Source organism: Hirundo rustica, chromosome 3 (genome assembly GCF_015227805.2).
Source record: "Hirundo rustica isolate bHirRus1 chromosome 3, bHirRus1.pri.v3, whole genome shotgun sequence".
Lineage (NCBI taxonomy): Eukaryota > Metazoa > Chordata > Aves > Passeriformes > Hirundinidae > Hirundo > Hirundo rustica.
The window spans coordinates 95,718,459-95,736,772 of record NC_053452.1 but is presented as its reverse complement, the minus strand read 5'-3'; the positions used below and the strand labels follow the sequence as shown (position 1 = coordinate 95,736,772).

Below are 18,314 nucleotides of genomic sequence, written 5' to 3'. Positions count from 1 at the left end.
TTTTTTTTATCTCACAATTTCAAAGAGAACTATTTATTCTTGAAAATCTTAAACTGTTTGGTATCTCCACTAGGAGTACTACTCTCAGCTGTCTCTCTTGAGACATGTGATTAAACATAATTCTGGGAATATTATTCGGAGGAATCAGATGTTGAAGACTTGATTTTTGTATTTAGCTGTTCTGGAAGAAGAAGGATGGAAGAGGGCTGCTTCCATGAGGCATTCTGGGTGTCAAGACATTCATGCCTTTTAGCCCTCTACTTTGATCTCAAAATCTGAGATGCTGGTGTGGGGATAGGTTCATTAGATAAATCAGAACTCATTTACCAGGGCTGTTTGCACAGGAATATTATGGATTCTGCTCATCCCATTACCAGTGCTTGCTTTTTCACTTTGTAATTGTAGGCAACATTAAGAGAAAGATTCATACAAGCCACAAAATACTACTGAGAAACTCTTTCCTGGAGTTATATCAGCACATTGTGGAACTAATTGGATTGCTTTTTCTTTTAGTTTCCTATCATTTCCTCTTCTTCCTAGGTCAGTCCATTGTGACCATTTAAACCAATACACCATTTGAACTCCTGCATAAGTGAATAGCTTATGAACAAGCAATGCAAGAAGGTATTGCATTTTAGAACACTCACTCATGAGTATCTGTTAGTGGTCATACATTGATTGGGCTCCTTGAACATTTGCTCTAAACTTTTACAACTTTTCATACCAATATATGAGTGCTGTTATTCCTAGGATGATGTGACTGAATTGTGGACATATAATATAGAACTCTGCAATATGTTTGGTTTAAGAGTAAAATCTTCAAATTAGATCCTTCAGCATGGCAATAAGGCCTGGTAATTAATTGACCAATGTTTATATTCAAGTATTTAATAAATTAATATGAATAATGACTTCTGATATGTTGAATTGTTTTCTCAAACAAAAAAAAAGGTAGAGAATTTGACTGAAGATGCCTTCTATGAATTCAAAGTTGCTGCTGCAAATCTGGTTGGAATAGGTCAACCTTCAGATCCCAGTGAGCATTTTAAGTGTAAAGCCTGGACTATGCCAGAACCTGGTAAGTCTATTAGTTCTTCATGAATCTCAATTCAATATAAAGTCCTTAAAACACTGCCACAGAGCTCCAGCCAAACTCTGCAGGATCTCTTTTGCTTAATTTCTTCCATAATATCTGTTGAGATTGCCCTTGCTTCTGAGATCTGCTAAAAGGTACCTCCACACCTCCAATGATGACACAGTCTCCTGGGAAATAGATGACGTTTACTTAGCTCGTTGAGTATCCCTTTCTTTCACTGCTCTCACCAGCTCAGAAGAATGTTGAGCCGTTAGTTTATGTTTGTGTCTCTGTCACCTCTTCAAGCCCTACAAGCTCCACCTCACACTCACCACCTGTACAATATCCTTGCACCATAAATGCAGTCTATTAAGAGTTTCAGACTTACTCATGTTATTCATGGTCAAGAATAACACGTAAGAGGGGCCTGTTTCTTGACATAGACAAGTAGCACAGCTAGTCTGCTACTCTCAAATAGTGTGCCCATGTGTGAGTGCTTCCCCGGGATTGTACCGAGGTGTTACCTGAGACATTATTATTAGCCAGCTGTTAGAAAAAATGTGTTAACAAACATACAGTAGGAATGGCTGTGTGCTAATACTCAAACCCTGTTCACATTGTCTGTTCTTTGGCAGTGTAGAGATAGCTGAAGACTATTAATTGCAATTGTAAGTACTGTGAATTCAGGACCCGCAACAAAAGGAAGTTAAACTGTAATCTTCCTCATGCAAGCATGTAAATTTGTTATGTAATACATAATACAATAGATATGCTATGTATATATGTTACAGTTTTATGTAATATATTCAATACAATATTTTTAATATAAAAATTATAAACATCTAAAGAATGTCCCAGGCAGCAATGCTCAAGGCCTGTAAATAAGCTATAAAAGGGTTTCTGAAGGTCCATTCTTCTTATTTTATAACACTGCAACACTGTTACTCATACTGAGCCATGCATTTGTTGTAGATATTTCTGATTTCTAGACTGATTTGCTTAAACAAAGTGTGTCAGAAGTACAGCCCATAGTAAAAATCCAGAGGCCTACCATTTTCTACCTTCTTTTCCTACAAATCCTATAAAATACTGCTTTGTTGTTATATTGAATTCTGTTCTGTACCTAAAAATCCATTCTAATACTTGTTTATGTCATCAGGAGCTGTCTGACACCTAAAGCATCTATTCTATGCCTAAATTTGGATTTGTAAATTTGTAAAACTATCAAAATTACTAGTGAGGCAGCACAACATGGCAGGGAAATTTCAGTTTTCTATGCTATAGATAAAAGGTAGCTCTTAGCTGGAGCAAGAAAAAATTCAGTAAGATCATGGAATTGTTTATGAAGACAGATTTTCAAATCCAGCTCCTTGGTCACTTGCAGGTTACTTACACCCATCTCCTTGACAGAGTCTTGTCTAATCTATCTTTAAAGTCTTCTCATGAAATTTCCAGGTTCTTTGGACAAGATCAGTTCCTAATCTTCCTAATTTTATACTCCTGAATCTTTCCTGCTGCAACCTTCCCTATAGATCATGTATTCCTTATTGTTAATGAAAAAAGTTTTTGCCCTTCTAACTTTTTCTAGTTGTTTCACCTCCTTCTTGAATGGCAGTGCACAAACTGGAGACACTACTCCAAATAAATATTTTTCAATGCTGACTAGAGTAATTATAACTCCTGCAAGCCATTTGCCTGCTTACAAATCCCCTTCTATTTTACCTCTAAAACAAAAATTACCCTGTTAAGTTCCAAGTTTAATTCTTTTAAATGCCCATATTCTTTGCTGAAAAGCTGTTTGTCTTTGTTTTCTAGATAAATTCTTCAGAGTTCATAAATCTAACCATATGATTTTAATGACATGACAAAGCTGTCAATACCAAAATGGTTAATCTCCTGACCTTAACTCACTTCACTTTAAATACATTTTCTTATAATCTTGTAATATTTAGTATAAATGCATCATGATTTGAACAATTATATTTCTTATAGAAATTATATATGATTTATGCTCTATACAGTGTTTTCAAAACATCACTGAAATTACATAGTGTGTAAAGAAGTTAAATTATCCTTCATTTTAAATGACAGAAAAGAAACAAAATAAAATGCTTTTTCAGGAAATCAAGAGAGTGAAATTTCCATAATGAACAATCTGACCTTTTTAGTATTTGGCTAATTACGTTGTTCTCATTATGATATGAGTTGAATAGACAGTATTGCTTTCCTCCTGCTTAAAAAAAAAAACCAGTACAAGCAGTGAACATTACCCACTCTGCAAAAAACCCCTCAAATCTCCAAACCTGTTAAATATTTCACAAGCCTTTTTAAAAATATATTTTAAAACAATGACTAAACAATAATGAAAAGAAATAATTGAGTTATAAGACTGGGAGAAAGAGCCTGACCCTCCTCCCTGACTCGCTAAAGATACTGAGGACTAATGTAATGTGACTGCAATATCCTCTCAGTGTCAACAAAATATTCTTCCAACTTTTGATATAGAAAGAATGTTTCCTTATAAAGGCCATAACCTTTTGCAGGATTTCTAGCATAAGTGATGGATTCTTTGCCCAGAGTCCATAATTATTTCATTCTTCCACAGAACTTTAGTCTTAGGTGTCTCTGTGAGTTTCTGTGAGTTAGCATTGATAGTTAATGGGTTATCTTACATTGCTTTAAATAAAAAGAAATGTCTGGCGTCTCAGACTCCTCAGAATAGAACATGCTTCACTACACTTTTCCTTCTACTGTCTAGATTTCTATTGGGTCCATTTGAGAGTGGAATTTTAATTATCTGTGGATATAAAGACATTCAGATTGGGATTTTTAAAGAGCCCTGAGGGAAGGCTTTAGGTTCCTTGAAAATGGCAGTCTTTCCATGAGAAATCTAACATTTATCCCCACAAGGTCCGCAACAGGTATTTTATATGTTTCTTTTCTGAAATGTGTTTATCCATTTTGGAGAAAAAATTTCTAATTTTTTTTCTTTCCCCCAGTATATTTACCGAATATCATCCTTTGCAAATTTTATGTTCATTCATCATTGTTTAACATCCTGTAGGCAAGAATGGCAATCAAACTTATTTGTAAGGCTTTCCACTCCTTTTTTTTTATTATTATTTTAAATGGTAAGATGTGTTGTAGAGAAAACTAATATCTTGAAAACTGAGGAAATCCTTAAGTCTCAAGTTAATCCTTAAATCTTCAGCTTTCCTTGCTCTACATCTAAAGCACAAGAAGCAAGCAACATAATTTGACTGAAGATGAGTATTCTGTCATGGGTGTTTGACCATGGCAGGAAACTTATATGATTATGCCTTTACATTGATATTTATCTACTAGTGAAAATAAATATCACGAGTATAGTAAAAAAATAATTGCAATAAATTAGACTGAAAGGCACTTCAAGAGTTAAGATGAAGGTATAGTAGGAAAAACATAACCTGGTAGTTGCAAACATAAACTCTCACTTTTTTTTTAGAGTATCAGGATATTTCTGGTTTAAATTTTTCTCCTAACAGATATTCATCCTGAGAAGTTCCTCTTGGCTGCAGCTATCCAGTTCATGATAAAAATTCTTCTGTGAGGGAACAAGAAGCCTGATCCAAAGTCCCTTGGTGCCACTGGATTTTGGATTACTTTGAAAGATCATGGCTCATGTATACTAATGAAAAGATAAAAATCCTGATGTTAAATTATGAACCTGAATCAGGCACAGTGGAACAACTTTGATGTGAGGCTGGTGACTTAAATAACAGACAAGAAGCCTCTCTTGCTTGTTGGAAAATCTTAAACTTCATGAATTTTCTGCATGATTAACTTAACCTTAAAATAGAGTTACTGAGATCTAGCTAAGCAGGTATGCTTCAGAATACTAATGTCACTGTATAAGGCAGGTAGTGCTGCATACAGCCAGAAGATGAAAATTACCTAAATACCACACATACAAAGTGTATTGCAAAGGATGAGATTTTTTAAAGCAAATTCAGTCAAAATCATAGTGATACGTTTCGGCCTCTACAGGGACAGCTCGCAAAATTTCATTATATTGAAGTGAATTTCCAATATTTGAAATATTTTAGGTCCTGCCTATGATCTCATGATATGTGAAGTTAGAAATACATCACTAGTTCTTCTGTGGAAAGCTCCTGTGTATGAAGGCAAAAGCCCTATTACTGGGTATTTAGTGGACTATAAAGAAGTAGATACAGAAGACTGGATCACTGCTAATGAAAAACCTACTTCAAAACGCTATTTTAAGGTAACATTTTTCTTAATTAGTATTAATTAAAACTGAGTATTAGAAGTTCTGATTGAGTATAAAAAAGATATGTATTTGAAATTCAGCTTCTGCTAATATCTTCATATGAGTAAATAAAATAGTTTAGAGTGTTTTTTAAATTGGCTTTACCCTTTATCTTTTTTAAGGTCACTGATTTACATGAGGGTCATACCTATGTTTTCAAAGTTCGTGCGGTGAATGATGCTGGGGTAGGCAAGTCATCTGAGATATCTGAACCAGTGCTTGTTGAGGAACGGCCAGGTAAAATGAACTGTTTAATCTCCTCTATTTCTAAAATACTAAAATACTTGGAATTGAGTTTAAGCAACCTCATTTGATATTATATCACATATAAGTATTTAAAGAATTAAGATGCTCTTAGTCTTAAAACTTCAAGAAAATATCTTGTGGATACTGAGACAATGATTAGAATTTTTTCCTTTATTTACTGCAGGAGTTATTTGATAATCAGTTATTCTAGTTTTTTATTCTAAGAAAGGTGCTACTTGTTGTGACAACACATTTATTAAAGCTTCAAGAAGGATAATAAAATTGATTTGTTTAAACTTTCATGTCATCTCATATTCAGTTATATCTTATTCATTTGTTTCTCAATAAGCATTCATTAGTATTATCACTCCTTTCTTGCATGTAGAGTAAGAAACGCACTAGTATGTGATGCTGAGTCAGCATGTTAACCTGCTTTAAAACCTGCTAATAAAATTCGTATCTTTTAGGACAAAATAGACATGGGATTTAGTAATTTATGAATTGCACCTTGAAAGAAAAATGCAGTCTTGACATTTGTGTTGATACCTATTTTGCAGGAACGAAAGAAATCTATTCAGGTGTGGATGATGAGGGTAATATTTACCTGGCTTTTGAGTGCAAAGAAGCAACAGATGCATCTCATTTTGCATGGGGTAAATCTTATGAGGAGATTGATGATTCTCATAAATTTAAGATTGAAACAGAAGGAACTCAGTAAGTCATGGCAATCTACCAAAGGAAATCAGTAAGTCAAGTTAAAAATGTGATACCCAGCTAATTATATTCTTCTTCATTGGTGATTTTAGTTCTAAGCTGTACTTCAAAAATCCTGATAAATCAGACTTGGGAACTTACTCTATCTCAGTTAGTGACACAGATGGGGTTTCCTCCAGCTTCGTTATGGATGATGAAGGTAAGGTCCTTATAATTTTAAATCTTTCTTCACCGCATCACCCCAAGTGTACTAAAAATTGCCCAAGGAAAATAAGAATAGAACCCTACAACTCCTACAGACTTCCTATGCATTAAAGAAAAACAAAAAAGAACACACAACAGGCTTTGTGTAGTTACTTATTTTGCTGATTATCATAATAATGAAAGCTGGGATAACTTCAGGCAACATTTTCTAGATAGAGATAAAAAATACGGCAAATGAAAATTGGTTTTTTTATGTTGGGATTATAATGACTGTAAATATCCCTTACACTTTCAGTTGTGCTTGAGGCTCTAGATGCAGTTTCTCATAATTGAGATGCAGGAAATTAGTGAGAAAAACAATGATGCTTTAACAAGGTCTAAATACACTGGGTCAAATTATCATTTGGCTTACATATATATATTAGTTTAGCTTTATTTCGTTATAGCTATTTTGTTTCTTTGGATTCACAATTAATTTGCTTCAGTCTCACTTTGTTTTATCATTGAGAAATGCTGACATAAAAAGCAAAGAGGAGAGTTTGCTATTTTACGCAAAATAAAAATTACTTTGGTGCTTTCCCAGTCCTTGGCTGTAATTCCTCTGCCCAGTTCCTCGAGTTTTAATATCCTTCTGCTTCTCAACCACTAAGCCATTTAAGGAATCACAGTGAGAAACATGTCAAACCACCCTTTCCAAGCAAATGTTGAGAAGAAATCCATGTTCAGGAGGAGAAAAAAAAAAAAAAAAAAAAAAAAAAAAAAAAATCACCAGGACATGGAAGATGTATGAGCCATTATCATAAGAACTGCCCTTTGGCTAAGTTTTGAAGCATCACTCTGAAATCTTTCAGTAGGTCTTGTCACCATCTGCTCTATCTTTGAAATTATTTTTTTACATAAAGCACTATCCCATACCTCTCCTACATCTTTCCTGATCACATTTCACTGAAAATTGTACTGGATCCCTGCACAAGTATCAGATTTTGCATCTTAACACTGAAAACCATCATTTCACTGCCCATTTATTCTCTCAAAAGCTACAAATTCTCCTGTAATTTTGCTAAATCCTCTATCATGTCATAAATCCATGTTAATTTTCTCTGGTCTTTACATTATCTGTAAATTTGGAATTGGCAGTAATGTTCATTTTCAAAATCTTTATTTGTAATGACTATGATAAATAGGAATAATATGAAAATCTAAAAAAAGGAATTCTAGACTCTCACACAGCCTTCATGAGGATCTAGTGCATTAACCAAATCTTTCTCTACTGCTTTCAGACTAACATGCACTCCATCTTCTTTCCTGTCACAGTAAAACAAAATTTTCAGGAGCAGTCTGAGAAAGGAAGTCAGGAGATAAAGGAACCTCACACACTACTTAGAAGCTATTGTTTCCCATATTTTTTTATATTGATATTTTTAAAGTTTAAAACAGTTTTTGGCCTTTCTTTAGATTCCTTTGCATGAGAGAGTGCACAGAAAAATGCATACAATAGGAACATTTGGTAAATCCATGTATCAAAATTTAGGTTTCCTAAATCTTATTTTTCAGTAATTTTCCAAAGAGTTGTGTATTCATGTACAAACTTTAAAGAGATAACTTTGCTGATGCTGATATTTACTTTCATTGACATTCATTTGCTGTCTGTATTTTTCAGAATAAATTAAAGCATGAACATTTTTCTTATTTTCAGAGTTTGAACGTTTGATGGCATTAAGCTATGAAATAAAGAATCCAAGTAAGTTGAAGATCTGTATCTATTAGATACTTCTAGAAGGAATATACTATTATATACTAATGACTGGAGTTCCAAAAAGATTATTCCTGAGACAATGGCAACTTCATTTTTTATGGTAGCTTCATTTACCATGGAATATCTTGCTTCATTATCTTTTAGTTTGTTTAGAAGAATATTAGTTAACATTGAATAAAGTCATGATTCCTAAATGTCTCTGAAGTTTAACTTTGACAACACATTATAGACTGTTAGTAGCCAAATCCTTACACAATATACAAATGGTAAGCTGCAAATTCTCTTCTCCTTTTGAGAAATTAATTTTAAAATCAGCCAAAGGCTGCATTAGAGGACTTTTCCCTGTGTAAAATTTATTTGATATCCAGAAATCCATAATTAATCCATAAATTGCTATCTTTTTATTATGATATTTCTATTCCTCATAAGGTTTCATGAACTATTGATTTTTCATTCTTTTCTTTTTGTAGCAATACCACTGAAATCAGAACTAGCTTATGAGGTTCTTGATAAAGGAGAAGTTCGTTTCTGGATTCAGGCTGAAAGCTTATCTCCAGATTCTACTTTCAGATTTGTTATTAATGATAAAGAAGTCGAAAACAGTGACGTAAGTACATAATGAATACTATACATAAATGATTTTGTTTAGAAATCTGCAGGTTTCTATTATCATAGAATCATAGAGTCATTTAAGTTGGAAAAGACCTTTAAGATCATGGATTCCAACAGAACACTGTTGAGTTGAAACACACCAACTCCACCACTAAACCATGTCCCTAAGTGCCACCTCTACTTGTCTTTTAAATACCTGCAGTGATGGTGACTCAACCACTTCCCTGAGCAGCCTGGTCTAATGCTTGACAGCTCTTTCAGTGAAGAAATTTTTCCTAATATCCAATCTAAACTCCCTTGGTGCTACTTGAGGCCAATTTCTTCTTGTCCTATGGCTTGTTAAATGGGAGAAGAGACTGACCCCACCTGGCTACAGCCTCCTTCAGGCAGTTGTAGAGAACACTATGGCCTCACCTGAGCCTCTGTTTCTCCAGGCTAAATAACCCCACTTCCCCCAGCTGCTTCTCATCAGACTTCTACTCCCAACCCTTCACTAGTTCCATTGCCCTTCTCTAGACACAGTCCAGCACCTTAATGTCTCTCTTGCAGTGACAAGACCAGAACTGAACACAGGATTTGAGATGTGGCCTCACCAGTGCTGAGTACAATTACTGCTCTGGTCCTGCTGGCCACACTGTTGCTAATACAGGCCAAGATGACACTGGCCTTCTTGGCCACCTGGGCACATGCTGATGGCTCATGCTCAATCAGCTGCCAACCAGCACCCCCAGGTCCTTTCCCTCTGGATAATTTTTCACTTTCGTCCCAAGCCTTGCTTTGATCCAAGGGAAGGACTAAACACTTGGCCTTGTTCAACCTCATAGTCTCGAGCCATCTATTCAACTATTCAACTCGTCAAGATATCTCTGCAGAGTCTTTCTACCCTCCAGAAGATCTGATTCTTCTAGATCATTGATAAATATTTTAAACAGGACTGGCCCCACTGCTGAGCCCTGAAGAACATAATTTGCGATATCTACCAACTGGATATAACTCCATTCACCACCACTTTGCCCCTGGCCATCCAGCCAGGAGCTAGTGCATGAATCCAAGCTATGAATAGCCAGTTTCTCCAGAAGAATGCTGTGAGAAACAGTGTCGAAGGTTTGACTTATTCCAGGTAGACAACATCCACAGCCCTTCCTACATCCACTGAGTGGGTAGTGTTGTCACTGAAAGTTATCAGGTCAGTAAAGGAGGACTTGTCCTTCGCAAGCCCGTGCTGGTTGGGCCTGATTCCCTGGTTGTTCTGTGCATATTGCCTAGTGTGTCTCAAGATGTATCTGCTTCTTAATGTTCCCTGGCACTGAGGCCAGGCTGACAGGCCTGTCATTCCCTGGATCCTATATTGTCTTAATATCATGTTATTAAGATGTGATAATACCTGAAAAGAAGGCAAATCTATAACTTAAGTATTTTTTCAGTATAGAATTCCTGTTGCAGAGTGAGCCTATTCATACTGGAAAAAGAGTTGGACTCTATTAATTTTTGGAATCTAGATGATCAACAGCCAAACAGAAGGAGAATTTACACACAGACCAGTGTTAAGCACAAATATTTTAGAAAAATAGCTCAAGAAAATGGCTGTTTCAATTAGTTTTGGATTCCAATCCAACAAGACATGCTGTTCCCAAAGACTCTCTGCGGCTGATATTGCTAGTTTTATGTATAATTTGGGAGGCACTTGACAATGCACTGTTCATAGACTTTAATTTTTATATAGTATCACTTTTTTTTTAAAAAAAAAAATATATATATTTTTTTATTTTTTTTATATTTTGGATTAGAAACTAGGCATTGAATGGCTACGTAAGGATGAAAGGTTAGGCCACCAGCTTCCTGCATTTTTATAGCTCTAGGAAGACCTCTCATATAAAAGGGCATAAAAAATCTCTCAGATTGGGCTGAGAAGAAAGCAAGTTTGTGCCTTTGCAGGGCAAGAGTATGGTTCATCTACAGGAGATGAGCACAGCACTGGAAATATATTCCTGTGAAGAATTCATCTCCAGTGCAGCTGTTTGAAAGATTCATTTTATTCCCAAGAATGTAAATCCTGGTTTGGGTCCGAGAAACTTTATCAGCATTTTCATACCATTGGAAAGCAAAGAGCATATATTTTAATTACATATTGACAACTGGCAGCAGAATGATTTCTGAGTAAAATAATTCTCTGTTTTTCTTGCTTTAAAAAGTAATAAACTGTAGCACTGAAATCCTGAATATTCATGCCTAGGATGTATTGAAATGACAATACTCTCTCTTGGCAATTTTCATGGAACAGAATGAGCTATTTTTAGTTCTCATATGTTTTGGAAGTGTTGAAATCAGAAAGAGTCTTGAAATGAAGCTGCATTATTTCACCTCTTTAATTAGTAACCCACAGGTGACATTTATGTTTGGAGACAGATGATATTTTTGTGGAAAGTCACATAAAAACCTAATATTTATGATGCCCATAAAATCATTGAACTTCATCTTGCTGCATAATGGCAATAGTTAGAAGGCTAATTGCACTCTAAAACCTGTCTGGAGACTGGGCTACAGTCACTGAACATGTTCAATAGACCATTATGCTGGTGAATTGTGGTCTGATTCTTGACACTGGCTGAAGTGATAAATTTTTCCTGCTAAGTTCTAACAGGGAGTGTTTTTGGTAAGATTTCAAAATAAGCTTAAAGTGGAATGAACTGAGCCTCATTTACTCAGGTTTAATTTTAATATTTTAATATTATGTTTAATAAAAGTAGAAAAAAGAATGTGTGATGAAGAATCAAATTAAAACATACATCTTGCTATTTTTTACACATTTCTGCTTCTGGCAAAATGCTATTTTTTAAACATTTCTGCTCCTGGCAAAATCTAATTTAAAGTTCTTCCTGGGAACTCATGAAATAAATGCTAGTATAGTCTTTGACCTCTGAGGGGAAGAGGCTGTAAGCAAGAATTTGATTTTTGTACATTGAAATTTGCACTTTTTGATAGTTTACGTAAGTTTATTAATGCCCTTTTTAACTTTTCTCACCTATCATCTTACAGATGAATCCTTACATAAGTAGATTTTGTTGTGTAAGAATTCATTTCTCAATTAATTTAATCTTGTCTTATTCTTTGACATGGTATCTTTCTTTGCACTATGTATAGGAAATTGTGTATCCAAATTAACATGCATATCCCTTAAAAAAATATTATCCTGATCAGACTGTTAGCTGACTGCTTTATTAATTCCATATTTTTTATTTTTCTTCATTCTTCTTTTACTTCATGAAGATTCAAAAGATTTATATATTTGAAGATGCCAGTATTTGATTGTGTGACACTGTTCTTCCAGACTTGTTATCCATACAGCAGGGAGTCTGTTTTTGAGGCTGGCCAAGATGTGTCCTTTCAAGCTAAAGCAGATATATCTGTAGGGTCATTCCTACTACTTTCGGCATTTTTAGCTTTTTTAATGTTTCTTATTTCTTCTCCTTAAACTTTGTCCATCTGTTACTTTAATACCATTTTGTACTTTTGGATACCAATAAACCAGTTTATCAAAACATTCTATTAATAAGACATCATGTCTTCTTTTAACAGTATGTATAACAAATTTAAAAGTAACAGGGTCTATAGTAATTCACTTCCTGCAACTCCTTCTAGATGGTGACATTTACTGTTCTGTGCAATTGTGATTGGAATATCCTTGGCCACATTGTTTACCTAAAAGTATTCACTAAGAAACTTTTATGGGTTATTTTTACTTAGCTTTAGGAATTTGTTAGATGAGATTCAAAAAATATCACTATTAGTGGGGGACATTGTCCTCATAGTTGTAACTCACTGAATAAAGAGGATATTAGTAAAACATGGTGGCATCTAAAACAGTACCTGAAAATTCAATACACATATTTTGAAAATACTGTCCAGTATCAGCTTGTAATTTTCTGTTTGATGCTTGTCAATAATTTATCCTTCTAGAAGATTTAATGAAAAGCAAACACATAAAGGACATAAACAGTGAAAAGCATATTTAACTTTGAATTCAAGTCAATATTTGATGTTTTGTGTATTCTGTAAACACTTAATTGTGTAACTATATGTCCTGAGAGAATTATACCACTTTTGCTGGACTTGATCAATCCCTTATGGTTCCCAGAAACTCTGTGATTTTTGCACAAGTTACTTTTCTCATGGTTGTTTGCTTTAAGTCAACACCTAGCATTAAATGAGAAAATCATTATACTCTTCCTAGATAAACTATTTTTTATGAGAAAATAAGATCCACTATTTACTACTATATATGTCTCAGATACTTAGTAGGGATGACTTTTTTTGATTTGGTGTGATAGATTTATTTGAAGATCCACATTTGTGTCTAGAAGCATAATATTTCCAGTTGTGTCTGGACTCTGCTAGGAATAGTGCTTATGCCTAGCAAACCCCTTTGTTGAACTGGAAGCTAAATGCAGCTAAAGGCTGGCTGTTAGGCTGTTCAAATATGCACAGTGCCATAAAAAAATTGTTTTCAAATACAAACCAGCTATATTATGATGACTTGAGAATTCCAAATGCAGCTGTACACAGAGGTTTCTGTCACCACTGGGATCTTACTGTGCAACAGTAAATAAAAGCAGAGTTCTCTTCCCTTTTTTTTACAATTAAAAGGACATGAAAAAGATTGACTGTGGAGGAAGGAATATAAATCATCATTTATTCAATAGGAATCATAAGTAATTTGCACTATACTAAAGTACTTATCTGTTTATTTCAGAGGCATAAAATAAATTGTGACCGTTCAAATGGCATTATAGAAATGGTGATGGAAAAATTTACAATTGACAATGAAGGTACCTATACGGTACAGATTCAGGATGGAAAGGCCAAAAACCAGTCCTCATTAGTTCTCATTGGAGATGGTATGTTCACTGAAACATTGAAACTTTGATGAAGAAGTGAATTTCAATTATTCTTTGTGTAATTTTGTGACTAAATAATTTTTCATTCACTCCTTCTAAAATTTAGCATTCAAGAGAGTATTGGCTGAGTCTGAGCTCCAGCGAAAGGAATTTCTCAGAAAACAAGGTAAGACAAAGCAGATTGGTGACTTTAGGCCCAGTTTGCAAATGATTCATCTCTGGTGAATGCTTTACAGCTTCCGTTCCTTGTTAGAGAATGAGTGTATTGTTCAGTCCGAGGAGACACTTGAAACCTTGGTGGATTGTATTTTCCAACACTGGCAGTTTGTGACAGAACTTTCATTAAGAAGAAAAAAAGGAGTTTCCACAAAAGGTTATCTTTGCTCAATAGTCATGGGAATTGTGCCTACTGTAGGCTCTGGTCCAACAAAACTTTTAATTGCATTTAGTTCTAAGCATACAGGTTGTCCGTTCAATATAATTGATAGAAGAGTAGACAGACAAGACAAGTAGTACCAGATAAGGAAGATTAAAAGCTTGACCCTATAGTTTCTATTGAGGAAAAATTCCAGGAAATAAATGTATATTTGTTGCATAGTTGCTATACAGTTATAGAGTTTGTTATATACTCACTATTGATATTGCTTGCAGCTGAATGCAAAAATCACTATTGGATACCTAATTCAGAAATCTATCCGTGTGAAATCCTTCAAAAATTGAACTTGAGCTCTAGTTTGTAATTTTCACTTGTAAGCATAGAGCTTTCAGGATGAAAGTACCAATAATAATTAAAAACTTTTTCCTAAATAGCTTGGGTAAGATTCTGTACAGAAACAATGTAATTCTATTTTTATTTTTTTTTTAAGCCTGTTTAAAATTGATTTGGGAAAGAAATTACACACCTTACAGCATAAACTGAAAAAATCTTTTAATACTCAATGATTTAAGTTAAAGTTTTGGACTTTGGATAAGTAAACATAATAATTTTGAAATGACTGTGTATGTCAACAAATTTTCATCAGGATGTATTTCTTTGCAAGATTGGAACCTTCATGGGAAAAAAGAATATTTTCTGTTCTGCCTGTAATATTTAATACATTTTTAAACTTTACATTATTTGGACAAACAATTTTTGTTATGAGTTTGTTGTTTTTACATTAAATATATTCTTTGTATACTTGTTTGTAGCTACTTCATTTCTTTCCTCTGTTTAGTTGACAATTTGGAACAAAGGCAAATAAACTAATTTCTCTCACTCACCATTTTATATTTTGGAATACTACCTGATTCGTGCAGATTTAGAAATGAGATTCAGGTTTCTAAGCTATAATGTAGACACTGGGTAAGTATGATAAAAATGTGCAGGATTTTTCTTCTAGTTCATGGGTAGTTCAGGAGTTCCTTCTTGTTCTGGTGTAAGGATGTTGAAATTGTCATCCTTTTTATTTCTTTTACTGGATCTTTCTGATACTATTCATTCTGCAACATTGCTTTAAGATTATTTTGTTTCTTAGGTCCTCACTTCTCAGAGTTTTTATATTGGACGGTTACAGAGGAATGTGAAGTTTTACTTTCTTGTAAGGTAAGAAAATATACTTGAAAAGATTTTTTTAGAGTATAAGAAGAAGGTAGAGCATAAGAAGAATTGAGTTAGAAAAATATGAAAAAGGATTTAGGTACCTTTAAAAACAAAAATTTCATATGAAAACTATTTTTTATTATTTGGATAATTTTAATATGAAAATTCCTGTCTTATTATTCTTCAACAGTTTTAATGAAAACAGAAACAAATATAGGACATTTATAAATGTACTATTTTTGGTCAAATATAGGTGGTCAAATTCTTTATAAAAATTGTGAGCCATAAGAATAATTTACATGAAATATATATCCCTTAAGATGTATCCTTTTTCTTATTTCTCAAATATAGCTTGAAAAAGCCAGTTCAAAATCTTTCTTTACTGTTTTCTGATTTCTCTAACAAAGTGTCTATTATTTAAACAATTGTAATCAAAGAGTTCTAGAATTAAGGTTATAAGGCATGATTTTAAAATTATTTTTGGTTAATGACTTTTGTATCTTAAGTAATGATAATGTGTATTGATTTTGGTGTAACTTCTGCTATAAACATCTTTAAAAGCCTTTCTGAACAGATAAATTTTCATTTGTTTTGCTCTTCTAGAGTGTCTAATTAGAAGTCTGAATAACTAAGTAAATTAAATTCAGGCATCAAACTCTTCTTCAGTCTCTTTTTCTCTAATATGCACTCTTTTATATTAATTTTTTCCTTTTCTTTTGAATAAAATTTGACTTAGAGTTAGACTAACTTGAATTTGAATCTTTCATTATGAGAAATTTACATGCATATTTGTGGGAATTTTTTTTTCCCCAGCTCATTAACTAGGAGACCCTTAACCTCAAGTTATTCCCAGCAGAACTGACCTGGTGCTGAAGCTGCCATTCCATGTGCTCCCATTCTAGGGCTCAACACTCATTAGTTAACACCGTACCTTTGCTGGAGTACTTTATAATCTCCACATGCATGTGCCTCAGGCATGAACCCTGCTTATCCTTTCATTCACATGGGGAATTAAATGTTGCTGAACCAGTTATGCTAGTGTTAATTCTCTACAAATTAATCTGAAATTATCCTTCTTTCATTGACTGTCAAGCCTGTTTATGGCACTGAAGCTGTGAGAGGCTGAGCATCTGATTATTTGCTTTTCACCAGTGTGCTTTTTGCTCACAAGGTCAGAACATTTTATGTAAATGAAATCTAGGATGTGGGCTGCTTGCACACTCATCATTTTAACTATGCTACTGACCTTATAATGTTTGTTATTGTTAGTATGTGACTGGCCATTAGGTTCACATGGTACTGTTGTTTATGGTTGCTTAACTTATATTTGTACATAGGAAGAGTTTGAAAAACAAAGCCTGGGTTTGTCCCTCAAACTCCAGATATCTGACGAACAATTTAGAAGTGTGGCCACTCCACGCTATTTCTGTGGTAATAAAAACAATCAAGAAATAGTCTCTGCCATCTCAGGTCATATCATAACTTGACCCAGGTCTCTTCCAGGCTCTGTTTAGTGCTCCTCTGCAAACAAACATTGTCAAGGGAGTTTTTCCCTCTTCTAAGAGCCTGGGATAATGTGAAGGAAGTATCTATAAGAGAGGGCATCCTTGACTTTTTTAAAGGCCGTAGCATGGCATAGGGAAGCTAGGAAACCACATCAACTGGAAGTTTGTGTAGGGCAAAGGACTGACTGTATGATCCAGGCCCATAACAGAAATTATGGACAAATATGGATTGTGTTACAAAAGAATATATCAAATATTACCTTACATATCCCTGATTTTCTGAACTGATTGAGTTTTGATTGACTTAGTATTTAATTCTGAAATAGCTGGGATTGATGGCCATGTTTTTGATATTGTAGCCCCTCAATGTCAGTGGAACATGGTTGTCCGTTTGAAAGATAATTTGATGGTGTTTGCTTTTTGCTTTTTGTTTTGTGCTTATTTTTCTTCATATACCAGCAACTACTGTCATTTTGCTTCTAGTAATTCTAAATTTTAGAACTTTCAGAAGCTACTTGCTCTTCCATAACTTTGGCCCTTATTTGTACTGTGTCTGTTAAAAGCAAGATTTTTGGTGTGTGGCTAAACAGTGAAAAATGTAACATTTCATAGCAAATGCCAACATAAAATAACTTCAGCACTGCAAATTGTATGTGTCTGAAAGTCAGTCTATTTATTGTTCAGATTGAGTGCTAACAATCTTTGATGAAAAATTGTTGAAAAGCATTAAAGGCTTGTTCCTTTGGGCTTTGTTCAAATAAAATTGCCAATCATGTCATAGGACTACAGGAACAGCCACTTTGTAGTTACTGGTAAATGTAAAATGCTGTTCACTTTTCTCCAGCAAGTCATTGCTTTGGGCCAAGTGGTGATCTCAAATACTGTCAGGGATCCATAGCAACCACACTGGTTATTAAGCAAAAATAAATTATTTGATTAATTTGAGCATGTTTGATAGAGATGTCTAGGAATCAGTATAGAAGGCCCTCTACAGAGAGCTTTCATAGAGCTGTTCATCTACTGAATGACTTCTCTAATGTAAAAGGTTAGAAATTGGTGCATGTTTTTTCCTCCAAGCAAGCCACTTGGAAACTATTGCAGATCTGTATAAAGTTCCTGGCTGCCCTCTAGCCATTTGTTCTGTCTTTTGCTTTTTCTTTAAGGAGCCTTTTTAAAGCAACTGCCTGGGGACTGAGAAATATCTTGCTGGCTCTGTCCTTCTACCAAAGCCACAATGACTGGGAATTCAGGCTACACATGAAAATACCATTGCATTTTTATGACTTTTAGAAGGGTATGGGGAAAGGGATGTCAAATAAACCATACTGTTTTTGAAAGTGAGGGTAAACAAACAAACAAACAAACAAACAAACAAACAAACAAATAAATAAATATAGCCAGGGTGTCTGAAAAGAGCTG

General features: G+C 34.3%; 1 protein-coding gene across 7 annotated transcripts in view; it reads left to right on the top strand.

The window, feature by feature from the left end:
* Positions 1 to 18,314, top strand: part of MYOM2 (myomesin 2) — an 89,760-nt gene that overhangs the window by 53,894 nt on the left and 17,552 nt on the right. For all 7 annotated transcript variants that reach the window (XM_058419641.1, XM_058419640.1, XM_058419642.1 and 4 more), the window contains 10 exons: positions 952 to 1,078; positions 5,161 to 5,339; positions 5,507 to 5,621; positions 6,188 to 6,344; positions 6,437 to 6,543; positions 8,245 to 8,289; positions 8,775 to 8,911; positions 13,667 to 13,811; positions 13,918 to 13,977; positions 15,326 to 15,393. In XM_058419641.1, the coding sequence (XP_058275624.1) occupies positions 952 to 1,078; positions 5,161 to 5,339; positions 5,507 to 5,621; positions 6,188 to 6,344; positions 6,437 to 6,543; positions 8,245 to 8,289; positions 8,775 to 8,911; positions 13,667 to 13,811; positions 13,918 to 13,977; positions 15,326 to 15,393 (1,140 nt within the window). The remainder of the gene's footprint in view (positions 1 to 951; positions 1,079 to 5,160; positions 5,340 to 5,506; positions 5,622 to 6,187; positions 6,345 to 6,436; positions 6,544 to 8,244; positions 8,290 to 8,774; positions 8,912 to 13,666; positions 13,812 to 13,917; positions 13,978 to 15,325; positions 15,394 to 18,314) is intronic.